Source organism: Mandrillus leucophaeus, unplaced genomic scaffold, assembly GCF_000951045.1.
Source record: "Mandrillus leucophaeus isolate KB7577 unplaced genomic scaffold, Mleu.le_1.0 Scaffold442, whole genome shotgun sequence".
NCBI classification, from domain to species: domain Eukaryota; kingdom Metazoa; phylum Chordata; class Mammalia; order Primates; family Cercopithecidae; genus Mandrillus; species Mandrillus leucophaeus.
The window spans coordinates 220,603-235,452 of record NW_012104721.1 but is presented as its reverse complement, the minus strand read 5'-3'; the positions used below and the strand labels follow the sequence as shown (position 1 = coordinate 235,452).

Genomic DNA, 14,850 nt, shown 5'->3' with positions numbered 1-14,850 from the left:
AGTCAACTCTGAAAAGCAACAATGCCTAGTCTCAGACCCTTGTTAAATGTGCTGGGCGAGGGTAAATATACCGGTCACGCACTAACTTTTGTTGTTAGTTACTTTCACTGCACCTGCCCGGGCCCTACAACCAGTCCGCCAATTTCCTGAAGTCAGAAGATCATTTTGCATTTTCTCCTACATTTATAGAAGTGACTCTCAACAAACTTGGCTGCGTATTAGATTCACCTGGGACGTTTCTTAAATTCCTGAAGCCCAGGCCGCATCCCAAACCAATTAAATCAGAATCTCCATCGGCGGAACCCGAGCATTAGGATTTTCTTAAAAGCTCCCCAGAAAATTCCGATGTCCACCCGACTGAAAACACTGAAAGAACCTGATAACTATTTCCTTTCCTTTCTTCCACTTGCCCCTGCAGCAACTTTTCCTTATGCTTAACTGCTTCTCCTGCTCTAGACCCACGTGGATTCCTAAGTATCCTTCAACACCGTCGCTTCAACTCGCGTTGTCGTTATACTAGGAATGCAGACCTATGGTTCACTCTGCTAGTGGACAAGTGGAGTGTGCAGAGCGGACAGGCGGCTCTCCGGCTCTGAAGGAATCGAGGGCAAAACGGGACTCGTGAGAACAGACAGTTCCCCGTCGTGGGGCTGACGGGGACTGCCCGGGCTCACCTTCTGGTCTGAACTGGGCCCTGCCTGGCGGTACACCCCGGAGCCGTAGACGAAAGCCAGACTCAGCTCCTCGGGGAAGTGAGACAGGATCTTGCGGAAGGTCACCCCCGAGCTCTGCAGAGCCTGCAGCGCCATGGGGTCGAGGCTGACAGGAGACCCTCAGCGCAGCAAGCCGAGGACAACAGGGCGGGGAACAGAAACCGGGTAGGCAGTTTAGGGTGGGAAATGGAAGTTGGAGACCGGCTGGAGGGACGCAAGGCTGAGTGTGGGGTGGGACTGCAAGAACGGGCAAGGATTGGGGCGTTGGACCACGAACATCAGCGGCGGCAAGACACAGCCGGCTTAGACTGGCGTGGGCGGCGCTCGTGCCGGCCGAGCTTCCGTCCCTTGCTACGCCCCACGCACGCACACGCGCTTCCAAGACGCAAGAGGCGGTGCTCGCCTTAGTGTGGGGAACGTGATGGCTCTGCATTGTCCCCTCGTGGTCGGAGGAGTGCTCTACAGGCTGGCAGCCTTGGTTGCGACCTGGACAAATGGGCGGAGCCAAGCGTCATCCGACTCCGCAGCCGTGAGCCTTGATACCCACTGTACTTCTCTCTTCAAACCACAGTTTAAAGAATTACTATAAATCGTGAGCGTATTGAAAGCTTTTAAATGAGGCGACACTCACATAATATAGAACTAGCCGTTCTGAAATGGACAGAGTAGTAGCATTTAGTACCTTCACAATATTGTGCACCCATCATCTCTCTAGTTCCAAAATTGAAGATTTCGAAGATTTAGAAAAACACAAAATTAAAATGATGCCCAGTCCCACCATGTAGAGAATACCACCGTCAAGATTTGGCCGAGACTTCTTCGCGTTAAAGCCCTTTTCAAATACAAGGATGGATATGGGAGTGCGTGGTAAAGGACTGCACAGACGTTCTCTGATACTTGCATTTTATTTCAAGGGTGGATAAGAGTTTTTGCCCCCTTGCCTTGGGGATTGGTCTCACAAAGAGTGCTTCAAATGCAATTTCTGGAGGAAACAGGACCCTAGGAGTAGAAAAATCTTAGAGCGCTCCTCTTTTTTTTGTATAACTAGAGAAACTTGCTGAAGATTACCATTCAGGAGGTGGTTTGACTTCCAGGACAGAAACTTTTTCAGCTACCCTCTCCTTCCTCCCCGATATACATTACCTCTCAAAAATAATAGAGATAGTAATAACTAACATTCAGGTAATGTTGCCACATTTTCACATGCACTTCTCACTGAGTCCCCTCTAGTGCCCTGTGGCAGGAGGGCCTTGGTTTTACTGATGGCCAAGCTAAGGCTTAGAGAGGTAAAGCCAGGTGCTTAGGATCATATCAGCCGGTGGCAAAACTAGAGCTAAACCCATGTCTGGCTCCACCTCTGGGATTTTTTTCGAAAATTCTGCTCTGTCCTGGAAGGGTTTTGAGCAGGGACTTACATAATCCACATGTTAGCCTGAATTAGGGGGGACTAATCAGACAGCTGTTATCATAGTTGCCCCGTGAACTGGAAACAGCTAGGGAAAGGTCTTAGAAGTAAGGATGGGATTAAATCAATGGCAAAAATGATTACTTGCACTCACACTCTGGGCCTGCAATGAGATGAAGGGATCTGAGCTGCCTGCTGCCCTGCAAGAACTTGTGGTCTATAGAGGAGAGGAGACAGACCTGCAAATCGGAGTAGAATTTGGGTAATGCAGCCAGGTACCCAGCGCAGTACGGGAGTGTAATGTCCCTCCAATGGGAACGTCAATCAGTTCTGGGTGTTCGGGAAAGGGACCAGAAGAGGTTTCACAGGGATGGCATTTTGAGCCAGGCCTGGAAGCTGGGTAGGAGTTTATCAGGCAGAAGATAGATGGGAAAGATTCTACCAAGAAAGAAATAATAGGACTCAGTGACAATAATAATAATAATAGGTGTCATTATTAAGCACTTACTATGCCCAGGCACATTTTTACTTCTTTGGGGTTTTTTTGTTTTTGTTTTTGTTTGAGACTGAGTCTTGCTCTGTTGCCCAGGTTGGAGTGCAGTGGCATGATCTCAGCTCACTGTGACCTCCACCTCCTGGGTTCAAGGAAGCATGTCTGGCTAATGGTTGTATTTTTAGTAGAGATGGGGTTTCACTATGTTGGCCAGGCTGGTCTCGAACTCCTGACCTTTAGTGATTTGCCCACCTCAGCCTCCCAAAGTGCTGGGATCACAGGCGTGAGCCACCCATGCCCAGGCTTTTTATACTTATTTCTTTTCATCACTCCAAAGATCCTATGAGGCAGGTTCTCTAAGATGATATTTTTCATATGAGGAAACAGAGGTCCTAAAAGGAGCAGTAAATGTTCCAAAGTCACACAGGGAAGTGGTGAAGTCGGGGTTTGAACCTACAGCTACCTACCTCTAAAGGCCAAAGTCTTTACTACCATGTTTAAGTGTCCTCTACAGTGGCTTGCAGGGTGAGAGAAGGAAATGGGAAGAAAGCTGGAACTCAGGCATCAGCCAAGGGTCAGGAGCAGCAGCAGTAGCCACAGCAACAAGCAGGAGACCAGGGCAAGGGAGCGGAGAGAGGCCATTTGTCTGCATTCCCTGGTGTGGGCATGGTCACTTCTGTTGTTTTTACTACAGATCGCTCTTGCCTAGGGTGCTGGAATCAGAGTGCACTCACCGTGGAATTACACTGAAACCTCTCACCCAAAGACAGTGAATAAATCCTGTTACCAGCTTGCAGGGGGCCAGCCCCTCCACACCTGTGGGAGTTTCTCGTCAGCTGGAACGAGAGACTGAGAAAAGAAAGAGACACAGAGACAAAGTATAGAGAAAGAAAAGTGGGCCCAGGGGACTGGTGCTCAGCATACGGAGGACTGCACCAGTCTCTGAGTTCCCTCAGTATTTATTGATCATTATTTCTACCATCTCTGCGAGGGGGATGTGGCAGGACAATAGGGTAATAGTGGGGAGAGGGTCAGCAGTAAAACTTGTGAACAAAGGTCCTTGAGTCATAAACAAGGTTGAGAAAAGGTGCTGTGCTTTGATATGCATGTACACAAACATCTCGTGCATTAAAGAGCAGTATTGCTGCCAGCACGTCTCACCTCCAGCCCTAAGGTGGTTTTCTCCTATCTCAGTAAATGGAACATACAATCGGGTTTTACACCGAGACATTCCACTGGAGCAGGAGACAGATGCCTTCCTCTTATCTCAACTGCAAGGAGACCTTCCTCTTTTACTAATCCTCCTCAGCACAGACCCTTTATGGTGTCGGGCTGGGGGATGATCAAGTCTTTCCCTTCCCACGAGGCCATATCTCAGACTATCACATAGGGAGAAACCTTGGACAATACATGGCTTTCCTAGGCAGAGGTCCCTGCGGCTTTCCACAGTGTATTGTGTCCCTGGGTACTTGAGATTAGAGAGTGGTGATGACTTTTAACAAGCATACTGCCTTCAAGCAGTTGTTTAAAAAAGCACATTCTGCATAGCCCTGAATTCATTAAAACTTGAGTCAACACAGCAAATGTCTCTGCCAGCACAGGGCTGGGGCTAGGGTTACAGATTAACAGCATCTCAAGGCAGAAGAATTTTTCTTAATACAGAACAAAATGGAATCTCTTATGTCTACTTCTTTCTACATAGACACAGTAACAGTCTGATCTCTCTTTCTTTTCTCCACACCAGCTGGTTCCTTTTTTATTTCCTTCCTTCCCTTGGGGAAATAATTAATCTTCATTGGATTTTTCCTGTTTGCAAAAGTAATCCATGCTCATAAAAATGTAAACATTATGAAATACATAATGTAAACATGTATGAAATACATACATCATGCCCCAGAAAGGTAATCTTTGGCACATATTCCTTCATATATTTTTCTATGAATATATTAACATTAAAAACAATTTTAAGTGGATTCCTAGGATAGATACTATTTTGCAATTTTTTTTTTGCACTTAGCATATCGGGACAATGTTCTGTGTCAGAATATATAGATTTCCCTCATTCCATGTATTAGTAGCAAATTATTCTAAAATATGGATATGCCATAATTTTGTTTAAAATTTTTTGTTTAAAAGAAAATGTTTAAACACATCCTTTCTTTCTTTCTTTTTTTCTTTCTTTCTTTCTGTCTTTCTTTCTTTCTTTTCTTTCTTTCTTTCTTTCCTTTTCTTTTCTTTCTTCTCCTTCTTTGTTTCCCTCCCTCCCTCTCCCTCTCTCTGTCTCCCTCTCTTCTCTCTCTCTCTCCTTCCTTCCCTCCCTCCCCCTTCCTTCCTCCCTCCCTTCCTTCCTTCCTTGCAACTAAGTCTTGCTCTGTCACCCAGGCTGGAGTACAGTGGCACGATCTAGGCTCACTGCAACCTCCACCATCCAGGTCCAAGTGATTCTCCTGCCTCAGCCTCCCGAGTAGCTGAGATTACAGGTGCCTGCCACCACACCCGGCTAAGTTTTGGATTTTTAGTAGGGATGGGGTTTTACTATGTTGGCCAGGCTGGTCTCAAACTCCTGACCTCAAGTGATCCGCGCTGCCTCGGCCTCTCAAAGTGCTAGGATTACAGGCATGAGCCACCGCTCCCAGCCTGTTTAAACATTTTATTGTTGATGGATGTAGGGTATTTCTACTTTTCACATCTGCAAACAATGCTATCATGAGCATCCTTGTACATTTTTTTGTGCATGAACAAGTATTGCTATAAGATAGATTCCTAGAAGGGGAATTGCTGGGTCAGAATGTCAGCACACTGCTAAATTCCCCTCCAAAAGTTGGTGCCAATTCGCACACTCACCAGCAGAGTTCAGCCCTTGATAGAAATAAAGATTCTGCAATGTTTCTCCATTTGTCTCCCTTCCAGGCGTTCACACCCAATTATCAGCAATTTTCATGTTCACAAACAGTTTTCTTCCTGCAATGCAAAACCACCAGCTGGAAGGTTCCATCACATTCCTGTTTGCATTTTGCCTTTCCCCAGGAAGAGGCAGAAGCAATGTAGCCAGGAACACATTTGTATTCTTCAGTAGAAATCTCCCTGCTCCTGGCCCTTCATCCACTCTCTTTTAAATTACCATGGCTTATGAAATTAGAGGCTATTAGGAAGCCCCAGTGTTCTATATAATCGCTTTAGGGTTCTGTTGGAAAGCTTATACCAATGAAATAAACATGTTAGAGAGCCACTTACAAATACAGATAAATGCCTGGTTACTCAAGTGAATATTGGGCCTCATTCTTCTGATTTATCTAGCAGTTGTCTTTGTATTCCTTAATAATGACCTTGTTAGGCTAACTTTCACTAGGAGAAGGTTCATCTAATCCGTCTAATCCATTTTTTCAAAAAGCCCTCTTAAAAATTGTCTATAGCTTTAATGCTTTTTTTTTTTTTTTCCTAATCAGTGTTTAAGTACAGGAGAGAAGAATGTTTGGGAAAAGAAAAATCCAGGCTCTTTGATGTGGGATTCCTCGGAGCATTAATATATTAATAAGCATTGTGAATCTCTAAGAGAGAAGCAGAACATGTAGCATTTTCCAATCTCCCAGACTAGGTTTTCCTCCATCCCCCGCTCCCTCCACCTTCTGTCTCAGTGTCTTCTGGGATTCATATTCTGTGGCATAAATTTAGAAAGTGCTGGTGCCAAGCACCCCCTTGCTGTCCCAGAAACATCTCAGTGTCCCAAACCAATCAAGACTAATTTTCACGGATCTCTTTTGCCTGAAGGCACCAGGGAATCCTATAGCCTAAGAGAGAGATTGAGAAATTTCCCAACACATGAATTATAATTATAACTTGTGGGTGTAAAAAGCCAAGAATTTCTATGCTTTGGACTCTGAGGATGTCTTTGTTCAGACCCAGAACTGGCAAAACTCTAGGTACAATCTTCCTAGACTTACTTCCCAGAAAGTGTTTAGAATGACACTTTCCTAACCTCCAGGGTCTGAATATGTAACCCTTTTGGGAAGTCCTAATTAGGGAAAAGGAGTTAGGCTGTTGGGAGCATGGAAAAGCAAAGAGAGAAAGCAGATAAGCTATGAGTCTGCCTTTCTTTGTGGTCCAGGACACGTAGCCCTCCTGTGCCCAACTTATCACCAGACACCTGCAAGTTAGCTCACTGTAACCTTGGTGTTATCAATACTGCACAAAGCCCTTTTCAGTACACAGCAAAGAACCATCCTATAAAATCTCCAGCAAGTCTTTGTTTCCTTGCAGTCAGCTTCTCGCTTGTTGATTCTGCCTGTTGCTCCCTTGCAATGTACTTTCAAACTTTCTCTAATAAATCTGCCTTCCTTTACCTACAACTGTCTTCGTAAAGTCTTCTTACCCTCATGCCACCAGCTCAGATAGTTGCCACTTACCCATGAAACCTTTCACCTGGGTGAATTCTTCTCTTTTTGGGGTCCCAAAATATCTTGAGCTTCCTGGGCCTGTTAGGAAGTGACATTCTTTACTTACCACAGGTCAGGAACCTTGTAAAGAAACTATGGAGACAAGGTACCAGGCCAATCTTTTGTTTGTTTGTTTGTTTGAGACAGGGCCTCCCTCTGTTGTACAGGCTGAGTGCAGTGGTGATCATAGCTCACTACAGCCTTGAACTCCTAGGCTCAAGCATTTCTCTGCCTCAATCTCTGAAGTAGGTGGGACTAAACATGTTTGCCACCACTCCTGGCTTTTTTTTTTTTTTTTTTGTAGAGACAAGGTCTTGCCATGTTGCCCAGGCTGATCTTGAACACTTGACCTCAAGTGATCCTCCCGTTTTGGCCTTTCAAAGTGCTAGGATTACAGGTGTGAGCCATCATGCCTGACCTAGGCCAATCTTTTCAAGGGGCTTTTTATTGACTCTGTAAAGTCAATGTTAATTCCTCAACATAGTCTGGTCATATCTGAAAATAGATCATTCCAGTCAAAGCCTTGGTAATATAACCAGTGTCTCTAATTGTGTCATGTTACAAAAGAAAACAGATTCTTACTGAACTTATATAAATAACTACATTGTCATAAATTAAGAATACTCACAAATAGTTTCTAAATTCCAAATAAACCAGGTAAAGAGAAAGATAACTATTTTAAATTTTGCTGACAAAAGTATACTTCACCCAATTTGTTATAAGCTATGAATAGCTAAAACAAAAAGTTTTTTGACTCTGAAAACAAAATATTAAAAGGATTAGCAATGTTTTTTTAAAAAAGGCTGTGAAAAAATAAGTTTAGTTTTTATTAGTTTAGTTCAATGTAATTAACCTTGTTCTGCTTGATGTTGAGTTAGTAATCTTTATAAACACATCAGCCTTTTAGTTAGAGTCCTGGAAGTTCTTTCCTAGTCTTTTGGTATGACAGCTAAAGTTATCAGAAATCTGCATTTAAAAGTCTGTGGCAGAGCCTTTTCTATGATTTTTTAAAAAGAAGCACATTTTGGACTGTAGCTGATCATAAACCACTTTTTGAGGAGAATCAAAGTAAAACAGTAATTGTGGATAGGAAAGACAACATTCATGGTTAAAGACACAATTGTCAAGGAAATTTGATTGTTTTTGTGGCATACTGCAATTAAGCATAATAATCAGAATTATTCCTGATGACAAATACTAAGACATTTCAGAATTTTAGGAATCTTAAACAACTTTGAAACATGTATTAATAGCACACATATATAAATATAACCCAGAGAAAGTTAAACAGCATTTTTTTTTTTTTTTTTTTTTGAGACAGAGTCTTGCTCTCTCACCCAGGCTAGAGTGCAGTGGCGCAATCTTGGCTCACTGCAACCTCTGCCTCCCAGGTGCAAGCAATTCTCCTGACTCAACCTCCCCCCATAGTTTGGATTACAGATGTGCACCACCACACCTGGCTAATTTTTGTATTTTTAGTAGAGATTGGGTTTCAGCATGTTGGTCAGTCTGGTCTCAAACTCCTGACCCCAAGTCATCCACCCACCTCGGCCTCCCAAAATGCTGGGATTACAGGTGTGAGCCACTGTGCCTGGCCACTTGTGTGATTTAACGTACCAAATAAGCTTAATATGTCTCTCTTGGACTTCCAGGGGCCCTAATATCCAAAAAGTTGGTTTGAGGTCAAAAAGATCGAATTTAGAATTCACTGCTGCAAGGAGGTGGGGCTGGAGATATGCTCTATAAAAACTCTTGAACAACAGATTTGATGAGCTTCTAGGTTGGCAAACACATCAAGATGCTGGAAGGGTGGTGTGCCAGGAGAGGGCATGTAAGCCTCACATTCCTTTCTCATACTTTGCCCTGTGTACCTCTTCATCTTGCTGGTAAGTGTTGTTTCCTAGAGTTCTGTGAGATGTTATTGCAAAATATTAAGCTGGAGGAGAGGGTCATGGGAGCCTTTGATTTGTAGCCAAATTAGACAGAAAAGTGGATAACCTGGAGACCCACTATTTGCAATTGGCATCTAAAGTTGGGGAGGTGCAGTTTTGTGAGACTGAGCCCTTAACCTGAGGGGTCTGTGCTAACTCCAAGTAGTTAGCATCAGAATTGAATTAAATTGTAGAATACTCAGCTAGTATATGGAGAATTGGAGAATTGTTGGTTGGCATTGGAAAATACCCTAGACACCTCTCTGTTAGTAGCTTCTATTTATGAAACACCGAAGTCCTATGAGAGAAGTACCATTATTGTAGTATCATTTTTTGCTTTTAAATTATGTAGCAAGATAGACTTTCTGTTGATGTATATAGTTCTGTGAATTTTAATACATGTAGATTCATGTGAATACCACTACAATCAGGGTATAAAACAATTCCTTCACCCCCCTTCCCCAAAACCTCTCTGTGTTATCCTTTTGTAGTCCCATCCTCCCTCCCATGCCCCAACCCCAGGCAACCATTGATCTTGTCACTATAGTTCTGTCCTTTGTGGAATGTCATAGAATATGTAACCTTTTGAGTCTGGCTTTTGTCATTCAACATAATGCTTTTGAGATTCATTTAAGTTGCTGCATGTATCAATAGTTTATTCCTTTTCATTGCTGCATAGTTTTCCATTGTATTGCTGTACCAGTTTGTCTATCTCTTCACTTGCTGAAGGACATTTGGGTTGTTTCCAATTTTTGTTGGTTACAAATAGGGCCGCTGTAGACATTCATGGATTTTATTTGTTTGTTTTGTTTTTTGTTTTTTGAGATAGAGTCTTGCTCTGTTGCCCAGGCTGGAGTGCAGTTTGGCTCGCTGCAACCTCTGCCTCCCGGATTCAAGCAATTCTCCTGCCTCAGCAGGAGAGTACCTGGGACAACAGGCATGTGCCACCACACCCGGCTAATTTTTGTACTTTTTTTTTTTTTTTAGTAGTAGAGATGGGGTTTCACCATGTTAGCCAGGCTCGTCTCAAACTCCCGACCTCAAGTGATCCGCCCACCTTGGCTTCCCAAAGTGTTGGGATTACAGACATGAACCACCATGCCCGGCCAAATAATTTTTATTATTATTTTTTTTTCTGATACAGAGTCTCGCTCTGTCACCCAGGCTGGAGTGTAGTTGCACGATCTCAGCTCTCTGCAACCTCTGCCTCCCGGGTTCAAGCGATTCTCTTGCCTCAGCCTCCTGAGTAGCTGGTATTACAGGCGTGTGCCACCACACCTGGCAAATTTTTGTATTTTTAGTAGAGATGGGGGTTTCATCATGTTGGTCAGGCTGGTCTCGAACTCCTGACCTCATGATCTACCCACCTCAGCCTCCCAAAGTGCTGGGATTACAGGCGTGAGCCACCGTGCCTGGCCACCAGATGATTTTTTTAATAAACGTAAGATTTCATTCCTCCAGGGTAAATATCTAGGATTTGGGTGCGGGACCATTTGGCACATATTTAATTTTATAAGAAACCAGCGAACTGCTTTCTGGCATGGCTGACCGTTTTGCATTTCCAGCAGCGGTAGCTGAGCGTTCTAGTTGCCCTGCAGCCTCCCCAGTATTTGCCTTTGTCAGTTGTTTTAGCCATTCTATTAGGTGGAATCTCATGGTGGCTTTAACTTGCATTTCCTTAACAGTTGCTAATGTCAAACATCTTTTCATGTGCTTATTGGCTGTCTGTATATTCACCTTGGTGAAGTGTCTGTTCAAATCTTTTGCTCATTTTGTTGTTGTCAGTCAGGATTGTTTGTTTTCTTGATGTTGAGTTTTGGGAGTTTTTTATTCTTGATACCAATTCTTTGGCAGATATGTTGTTTACAGATACTTTCTCCCACTCTGTAGCCAATATTTTCATTCTCTTGACAATGTCTGTCACAGAGCAAACATGCATTTTTAATTTTCATTAGGTCCAATTTATCAACGGGAGATAAATTTTCCTGCTAATAACCATGCTTTTTGTGTCATCTCTATGCACTCCCTGCCTAACTGTAGATCACAAAAGTTTTTCTCCCGTATGTTCTTAAAACTATAATTTTAGGTTTTACAAACAAACCTATGATCCATTTTGAATTAATTTTTGTGTAGGCTGTGTAGTTTAGGTTGTAATACAGGTTGTGCAGTTTAGGTTGTAATAGAGGTTGTGCAGTTTAGGTTGTAATAGAGGCTGTGCAGTTTAGGTTGTAATAGAGGTTGTGCAGTTTAGGTTGTAATACAGGTTGTGCAGTTTAGGTTGTAATACAGGTTGTGCAGTTTAGGTTGTAATACAGGCTGTGCAGTTTAGGTTGTAATAGAGGCTGTGCAGTTTAGGTTGTAATAGAGGTTGTGCAGTTTAGGTTGTAATAGAGGCTGTGCAGTTTAGGTTGTAATAGAGGTTGTGCAGTTTAGGTTGTAAATAGAGGCTGTGCAGTTTAGGTTGTAATAGAGGTTGTGCAGTTTAGGTTGTAATAGAGGTTGTGTAGTTTAGGTTGTAATACAGGCTGTGTAGTTTAGGTTGTAATATAGGTTGTGCAGTTTAGGTTGAGGCTCATTTTTTTTACAAATGGATAATTTTTCCAGCACCATTTATTGAAAAGTTTATCATTCTCCATTGAATTGCCTTCATACCTTTGTGAGAAAGCAATTGGTCATATTTTGTGTGGGTGTGTTACTGGACTCTCTATTCTGTTCCATTGATTTATTTCTGTCCCCCAACCAGTACTACACCGTCTAGATTAATGGAGATTTATAATGTCTTAAAATTCAGTAGTCTTAAAATTGATATTGCTTCTATTTTATTATTTTTCAAAATTGTTTTGTATTCGCGTTCCTTTGCCTTTCCCATATTTCATTTTATTTTTAATGATGTTATAATTTTTTATTCATTTTATTTTTTTAGAGATGTGGTCTTGCTCTGTTGCTTAGACTAGAATTCAGAGGTGCAATCGTAGCTCACAACAATCTCGAATTCCAGGGCTCAAGTGATCCTCTTGCTTCAGCCTCTCCCCCCTCCCTTTAAAAAAAAGAATCAGTTTGTATATATTATCAATAATCCCTCTGGGATTTTTACTGCAATAATGTTAAATCTATAGACAAATATGAAGAGAATTGACTTCTTTACTATATTGGGTCTTCTAATCCATAAAGATGGTATATCAGTCTCTCCATCTATTTAGATTTCTTTTGGAGTTGCTTTCTTTTAACACTTTAAATTCCTCACTCCACTTTCTTCTTGTTTGCCTAATTTCTGACAAGATATCAGCTATAATTTTATCCTTGTTCCCCTATAGTTAGGTGTTCTCTCACCCACTCCCCAGCTTCTTTTAAGAGTTTTCTGTCATTGGACTGTTGTCTGTCATTAGTTTGGAAGATTCTCGGCCATTATTATAATATGTATTATTTTTTGCAGTCAAAACAGTTTTTAAAGAAACATACTATAAACAAGTCATTGTCTGCCCAGCTGTGTTCAAACCATTACACAACTTTTTTGTTTTTCTACCGTTCACTGTGACCTACTGATAGAGAATACTTCACTCACTGTCCCAATCCTGGATGTCCTTTCCAGCCTCCGACTTGACCCAAACTTCCTATTGAAGGTAGGAAAGACTCAGCTTTCCAGAAGCAGAGCCCACTTTCCAACCTCCCGGAACAGGTGCTAGTTTTGTCTTGGGAGAAATCTTGTGTAATGAATATTTCATTTTGAAACCATAGTGAATCATATTTGATATCTCTCTTTTTTTATTTTTCTCAATGAGTTTCAGATGCTATTCTATGATAGATTCACAGGTCTGTTTTTAAGCAGTAAGTTTTGAGTGGAAATCTTCTATATTGTCTGAATTGTACCTACTTCCCATAGGAATAATACTTTTTCTGCCTTACTATAGCCAATTGAGAATTTAGGCTCTAAATGTAAGATAATAGCTCTGTTTCACATTTATTGTCTGTCTGTTTTTGATGAAGCTGTGGTATGAACAACTAAAAGATGGTAATTTGGGGAAAAATATAGAGGTTTTTTTTTTTCCTAAATTACAAGTGGGAAAATTGAGTGAGAGAAGTGATTTTTTTCTGATTTTACCTAACAGTTCAGTACAAGTTGAGGTATATCAATATGAAAACGTATTAAGTTTTTGTGCTTTTAATTTTTAGGTTCGCCAGTGATGGATAAGTTGTCATCTATTAGATTGGAGGATTTACCTGTGACAATAAGTTCATTCTTCTTTCCCATCACACCTAGATAAAGGGACTTAAATTAATAAATCCCAATTGCTCTTCTCTGTCCCCTGACTAACCGAGAATACTGACTAACCCAGATAGCATTCAGCAAAGAGAATGGAGCTATTCAACAGATTCATTACTCTGTATAAGCTGCTATAAGTTACATTTAACTCTTTCTGTGTAGTACCTCACAGAATTCTGAAATTTTGGGTCTGACATTCTATGACATTGCGTTAGCTATTCTAATCAACGCTATTTTTCAGAATGTCTTGTCCAACGTTTAAAATTTTTTCTTCCTCAGTCTTTCAGGAGATTGTCATGGCTGAGAGACTGGACTGTACCTACCCACTAGGAATGAACAGAAAACCATAGTTAATATTTACTTTCTGCAGGTAATTTCTGAGCTTTGGGAGAAGCTGGATCTGCAACATTGTGTTTTGCCATCACGGTTGCAGGCTTCCCAAGTAAAGTTGAAAAGTAAAGGACGAGCAAGGTAAAGAGCTCATGGATAATTGCCACCTTTTTCTCACACAGGATGTCACAATTTTCTGACATCCCAAAGTCAGAGTTAGAGCTTAATACTTACAACTACAAATAATGGTACTATTATGATATTTACATCTATTATTGTACAGTGTTTCAAATTACATATATGTGTGTGAGTATGTATGTGTTTATATGTTTTCTTAGCCATTCAGATCAATCCCAGACAGACTACAGTGCAAGTTTATTAGCCATCTTATATGTGAGGTTGTCGTTTCCTCCAGGGGTACATGGCTACTAAGCAGGAACTCAGATCTTGTAAGTTCTTTTCTGGTAGGTAAGAGTAATTTTTTTTCCTCTCTGCTACTTGTAGTTCCTCAGGAAATCAAGAAAGCAGCATCAGAGCTGTGTTATTCTCCTCTTTGATGTAATAAAGTCAGCTATTAGATATGAGAAAACCATTTCAGAAGCCTGGATTAAGGTGAGATCTTTGGAACTGTGATTATCAAGGAGGAAATGAGTGGCAATTAGTGACAGATGTATAACTGAGGTAGATTGAAATAAAAATCTCAAAAGTCATTCGAGTGGAAATGATGGCTGATGGCTGCCATATGGACACATTGGCTCTTGGATGACATAACAGGGCAGGCTGAGTAAGGTGAAACGTGTTTCACTGATGTGTCGTAATGTTTTTGTGACTGTCTCTTGTTTTTTCAGGCAATTGAAAACACTGCCTGAGTGTCTGAACACAAGGTAATGTTCATGTACTATGCATTTTCAGTATTGCAGACTTAAAAGTAATGACGTTGGCTAGCTTGTCTTCCCGCTTTCTTTCTTTCCCCTCCTTCCAGTCACTCTTTTCTTCTCTTCTCTAGTTGCTCTAATAAACATTAGCTGTCTGGGGAAGATAATCTGAGGGGGCGACTGGCCAGATAGCCTGCCCCTACTCACTCTGGCTATAAAATAAGCCTACAGTATCCATAAGGGGAAATACTAACAGTGTAACCAAGCATATCAAGATGCAGTCAAAGAAGCCAAGTCCCCACCGATGAGATGAAGAAAATAACCACCTGAGTCTCAGGTCCCTGTATCTGCCTAATTGCCCTTCCTTCCACCCAGCACCACTGTCAAGATAATGGCATTCCATGTTTTA

At 41.7% G+C, this 14,850-nt stretch overlaps 2 protein-coding genes across 4 annotated transcripts in view; one reads left to right on the top strand and one right to left on the bottom strand.

Moving 5' to 3' along the window:
- TAMM41 (TAM41, mitochondrial translocator assembly and maintenance protein, homolog (S. cerevisiae)) overlaps positions 1-1,092 on the bottom strand; it is a 60,837-nt gene extending 59,745 nt beyond the window's left edge. For all 3 annotated transcript variants that reach the window (XM_011994110.1, XM_011994111.1, XM_011994109.1), the window contains exon 1: positions 675-1,092. In XM_011994110.1, coding sequence (XP_011849500.1) covers positions 675-809 — 135 coding nt within the window. In that variant the 5' untranslated portion in view covers positions 810-1,092. The remainder of the gene's footprint in view (positions 1-674) is intronic.
- An 11,422-nt stretch (positions 1,093-12,514) lies between these two features.
- Positions 12,515-14,850, top strand: part of LOC105549544 — a 36,568-nt gene continuing 34,232 nt past the window's right edge. The window contains 5 exon segments of the mRNA XM_011994146.1: positions 12,515-12,595; positions 12,786-12,789; positions 13,146-13,205; positions 13,542-13,707; positions 14,071-14,101. Of these exon segments, the coding sequence (XP_011849536.1) occupies positions 13,157-13,205; positions 13,542-13,707; positions 14,071-14,101 (246 nt within the window). The 5' untranslated portion in view covers positions 12,515-12,595; positions 12,786-12,789; positions 13,146-13,156.